The 4,802-nt window shown below is 56.7% G+C and overlaps 2 protein-coding genes across 2 annotated transcripts; one reads left to right on the plus strand and one right to left on the minus strand.

Annotated features, from left to right (window-relative positions):
• On the minus strand, positions 1-1,362 carry LY79DRAFT_576818 (nucleotide sugar dehydrogenase; the record flags this gene model as incomplete). The annotated part of the gene is made up of 1 exon (XM_060559830.1): positions 1-1,362. The coding sequence occupies one exon, from the start codon at positions 1,360-1,362 to the stop codon at positions 1-3; it is 1,362 nt and encodes a 453-aa protein (XP_060417873.1).
• Positions 1,363-3,002: 1,640 nt separating this feature from the next.
• LY79DRAFT_403554 (uncharacterized protein) lies at positions 3,003-4,327 on the plus strand. Its single transcript, XM_060553041.1, has 4 exons — positions 3,003-3,314; positions 3,385-3,456; positions 3,756-3,968; positions 4,032-4,327. The coding sequence occupies exons 1-4, from the start codon at positions 3,256-3,258 to the stop codon at positions 4,291-4,293; spliced, it is 606 nt and encodes a 201-aa protein (XP_060417874.1). The 5' UTR covers positions 3,003-3,255; the 3' UTR covers positions 4,294-4,327.
• The last annotated feature ends 475 nt before the right edge of the window (positions 4,328-4,802 follow it).

The following is a 4,802-nucleotide window of genomic DNA, read 5'->3' on the forward strand; positions in this document are numbered from 1 at the left end:
TCAGTTGCACCACATCTCGACCCGAGTCGTTTCGAGCTGGCCCAGGACATCAAAGTCGAGCCCCGTTTGCCGGAAGGCAACAATGATCATGTCGAAGCGCTGCTCGAGCGACTTGATATTCCAGTCCTCGACGTCCAGACGGTTAATCTGTGGCACCGCCTCCTGTTTGACGAGAGGATCGGCCCAGCACACATCGACCTTCTCGGTCAGCACGAGGCTCTTTGCGAGCTCGAGGCCAGGGGAGTTGGCCAGGTGAGACTGGCCCTTTTTGAAGCCCATGCCGACGACAAGGACGCTGGGGCGCGGCTTCTCGGCACATAGCGCCTCGACCGCGCGCTGAGCGATGGCCGCTGGACGGGCGCGCATTTTCTCTGTTGCGTGTTGCAGGAGAGGGAACTGGCTGTTGGAGAGAAGGTAGTATGGGTTTACCGGGATACAGTGACCACCGACACCGAGACTGGGAGTGAAGGGCATGTATCCGAAAGGCTTGGTTGCCGCTGCGCCAGACACCTCGTAGGGGTCGACACCGTGGCCCAAGCACGCGTCGGCCATCTCGTTTGCGAACGCAATGCACATCATGCGCTGGCAGTTCTCGTACAACTTGGTCATCTCGGCGACCTCGGGCCGCGAAACGGGAACGACGTGGTCGAAAACCTGCGAGTAGAGGCGGACAATAGCGTTTAATGAGCCAGGCACCACGTCGTCCAAGCCGGATACGATCTTGGGGATGGCAAAGGCAGGGGGCTCGATACGACCGGGGTCGACACGCTCGGGAGACATGCCGGCAAAGAAGTGACGCTCCTTGGCGAGGGGGCCTAGCAGCTCTCTCGTCATGCCGACTGCGACAGAGGATTCGACGACAACCACAGAGCCAGGACGTGCGTACGTGGCGACATTCTTGAGGGCGGATCTCAGGAAGGACGAGTCAATGCTCTGGTCGGGGCGCAAGAGCGTAGGGACGGAGATGAGGAAGTGGGTAGCCGCCGCCATGTCGCTGGGTTTGCAGGTGAACTTGGCTTTGCTGTCCGGGCCGAACTCTTTCTCGAGGCCCTGCACGCGCGCTTCGGAAACGTCGAATCCGAGGACGTTGAACTTGCGAGCAAAGTTGCCCACGAGGTGCTCTCCGACATATCCGACACCAATAACGGCCACCAGCGGCTCCGCCTCAAGGTCAATGGAACTGGCAACGGTCGCGAGCTCCTCATCCGACTCGCACTCCTCGGTGGGAGGAGTGATGGGGTAGTAGTCATCGTGGGAGAATCCCCAAGTCCCCGGCTTGCCTTCCGTCGATTCAAAGGGGTAGGTGTTGCGACATGTCGGAGATCGCTCTGGGGTGTCGGGGGTAAGAACCTGGGCATCCATTACGAATATGATAAGGCGAAGGTATAAACGAACAACTGGATGTTGGTAGAGGCGGGATATGTGGTGGGGATGAGATATCTATGGAAGAGGAAAGGGAGGATACCCTCTTGATATCTTCTTGTCGAAGTGGTCAACTACACTGCCAAGTGGCCAGCTGTCGGGGACAAGATGTGAAGAAGGGAGAGAGGGGTGCATGGGTAGAGAGGGAAGAGAAGCTTTGTCGGAAAGAACGGAGACGGGAATTAAAAAGACTTGCCAACCGAGGTGCCAACATGATGAGCAGACGCAAGGAGTAAGAAGGAGGAGACAGCTCACTCGATGTGACCATGCCACTGGCGTCACCTACTCGAGCTTGTACAGACCCAGATCGTTGCGGCAGCCTCTCTCTCCCTCCCTCCCTCTGCCTCTGTCTCTCTCCATGGACCATGGCAGCACCTGCGGCAAGCAAAGGTTGAGACATGGCTACGAAGCCGAGCTGAATTTGCCGCCGGTCCTAATCGGGATCCACGTCTGCAGCAGGCGTGAACGCCGTGCCATAGTGGTAGTGGTGAGGTGAAGCCACCCCAAGAGATAGCCGGCGGTACGCGGCTGGGGTAGCGACAGGGCTGTGAGCAAATCAACAGGAAAAATAGCCAGGAAAACGAAGTCGAGATGATAGTTTCAGGTCCAGGCTGGCACCTGTGCAGAGACAGGACTCGGAACCCGGAGGGGGGGGGGGGGGGGGGGCAAACGGGTGATCATCAGCAATAGTCCGTCCATCTGGGAAGAGCTCGTCCATGGCAAGCAGTTCGAAGGTGGCTGACGGTTCCACCCTCTAAACGCAACTACAAGAAAAACACAGGCGCGCCTCGGCAAAGACGAACATGGACTGCACGGGAGAGAGGGAAGCAGTAGTGCGATATGGCATCAGCACAACGACAATGGCGGCATTCTGCCCCGGTCAAGGTGTCTAGACCATCGACATAAGACAGTACTTCTCCGAAAGAAGACCGTATTGTCACTCAGCAGCAATATCACTCGGCCGTGGAATCGCCAAGATGGCAAACTCGGATGCATGAAGCAGGCAGAGACACTCATATCCCCTGTCAGTTCGTTGCACTTCTCGCCGAGTTGCCTCCCGACAATGCTTGAGGCCGTGCAGAGCGCCGCCCCCCCTTCCCCCTTCCCGTCAAAAAAGTTGCTGTCGAGGACTTTGAGAGAAGCCAGACAAAGCTGCGGCCTGCACGGCTGGGCCCCAAAGGGAGGGAGGGAGGTATGCTTCCTTGGGAACTGGCGCGGAGTTGAATATCACAGCCCGCTGCATGGTCATACTTGGAAGTGCGTGAGCAAGCCTGACAGGGTACTCACGGATCGAGGTGAATCGACAAGGTCGGGAAGCGCACCCTAGGGCCGCTCTCGCATCTCCAAGGGCCGGAGAGAAGACGACTTAGTCGACTACCGGTCTTGGGCCCGACGATCTCGCCTGGCCCCGCCATTCTTTCTTGGCGAAAGAGATTTCACTTCCTGGCGAGGTCTTGTCTTGGAGGTCTTGAAAGTTTTCTCTGATGGAAGGCTTGCGAATACGTCAGCAGGGGGCCGTCAGAGCGAGCGGAAGGCGAGGGGGAGGGGTGAGATGGCTGGATGGAGGCTGAGCAAGAGGAAGAGAGCAGCACACCGGGACGAGCTCGCTTGCCTGGGTTGCGTTACGTTGCGTTGCGTTGCAGAGCACACACGGCGAGGTCGTTGGGCATGGCATGGGCATCAAGCCCGTATTCCGTCAAGCGCACGCGTATCCACTCGAGGTGTTGACAGGAAGCTATTGTCTTGGCAGGCCGAGCTCTGTCGGGATGGAAATGAGAACGATGTCGTGTGGTTGATGCGCCATAGAAAGAAGGAAGGACGTTGCGTACGGGGATGATTGGCGGGAGAAACGGCGCGGGCGGCGTTCGGTCAGCTTTCCACGGGTTCAATAGGTACGTACCTTGATATGCATATGTTATACATTATACCCGCCCCCCTGGATGCAAGTCTCAGTTGATTAAGATTATTGCATAACACTCATACCAGGGCTTTATTGCATAGAGCCGGAGTTGCCTCTCCGACCACTCCCCCAAGGTACGTAGTGTTTCTCTTCACTCAACTTCTCACGCCCCTCCATCACTTCCCGATTCCCCCCATCTGTTCGGTTCCCTACTAGGAAGTAGTTTACACACATCCCCTCCTTCATCTCTTCCCATGTTCATCTCAATACGCTCCTTGGGCTGACGAAGGGTCTGTGCGACTTTGCGAGGGACCGCCTTGGATACGTACCTCGGTTAGCCTACGAAGACGCTGAGGGGAGGGGTGCGAGCTCGTCGATGGCAATCCGGACCGCTCTCCACGATGCCGTCAGTCACTTACCATCTCGACTCAAGCTTCCGCGTCGCAAAACGCCCCTTTCATCGATCCACGCGTACACGTGCTATGAGAGCTACGACAATGGACCGGTTGTCCCTCCTCGACGCCTTTTTCTGCCCTTTCCGTCCGCATCAAAGCTTGTCGTCGTCTGCTAGGGACTGGCGTAGCGCCACAGGCGAAAGACACTGTTATGCGTACGCGGCTTTCCTTCGAGCAACAACTCCGCCCAGGTAGCTATCGCATGATGCTTCGCCCAAACAAGCAATGACCTCAGCTCCTAATATGGCAACAAGATTTACTAACCGGCGGGATCGGACTGCCGCGTCGACTGGAATAACCTCGCTACTTATTGAGCTGATTCCAAGCATGAAGACTTGTCTTGAAAAGGGATCAAGATTCGAGAACCCAAATCTCTCTCATCATGACAGTCGCTATAGTCTGGGAACTACGGCGGCCCTGGTTTCCGCCTCCCATCGCTACAACGCTTACCGAAATGTCTCGGACGCCAAAAATCCGACGCAATGTCGTCCGTGGATGTCTGCGCGACGCCAGTGAGCGCGAGAGAGCCTGACTGTGTGCGACCTGTAAGAGTCTTTAGCTTCTCCGAAGATGGGGCTCGCCATCATCCTCGCCGCGTGTGCCCTTGGCATTGGCATGATTGGTGCAACTCTACCGCCTCGTTACTAGCTGACGAACCAAAACATGCGATGCTGAGGCTTCTGCACTGATGCCATCTGCACGACAAATGCAAGATGCATTGCGAATTTAGAACACTGCAGAGGCACCGCCAGGTGTCTAAGGATTGGCATTGAAGCCGTAGCCTTACCAAGTTGGGCCAACGATGCAAAGAAGACGAGGTGCATCTCAGCTTTTGTGCGGGGCTGGGGTTACCATTGGCTCCAGACATCATAGCACCGCTTCCGTTTGATGACCTGTGCTCCCTCGGTCTCTCGTTATACGAGGTCCATGATCGAAACTCGATTGGCTGCAGCTCTTACTCGACCTTTGCCATTTCAAGAGCCGGTCCAGCCCAGAATGACATCAATGTCCTGATACGCTTGTGC

This window comes from Colletotrichum navitas (assembly GCF_030913465.1).
Source record: "Colletotrichum navitas strain CBS 125086 chromosome Unknown LY79scaffold_9, whole genome shotgun sequence".
In the NCBI taxonomy this organism is placed as follows: domain Eukaryota; kingdom Fungi; phylum Ascomycota; class Sordariomycetes; order Glomerellales; family Glomerellaceae; genus Colletotrichum; species Colletotrichum navitas.

What these genes read in the sequence shown, in the direction of transcription:
- LY79DRAFT_403554 (XM_060553041.1), top strand. Translation starts at nt 3,256, where the DNA reads ATGATTGGCGGGAGAAACGGCGCGGGCGGCGTTCGGTCAGCTTTCCAC. An exon ending in TCTCCGACCACTCCCCCAAG is followed by an intron (nt 3,457 to 3,755) that starts GTACGTAGTGTT and finishes TCTCGACTCAAG; the next exon opens with CTTCCGCGTCGCAAAACGCC. An exon ending in CGAGCAACAACTCCGCCCAG is followed by an intron (nt 3,969 to 4,031) that starts GTAGCTATCGCA and finishes TATGGCAACAAG; the next exon opens with ATTTACTAACCGGCGGGATC.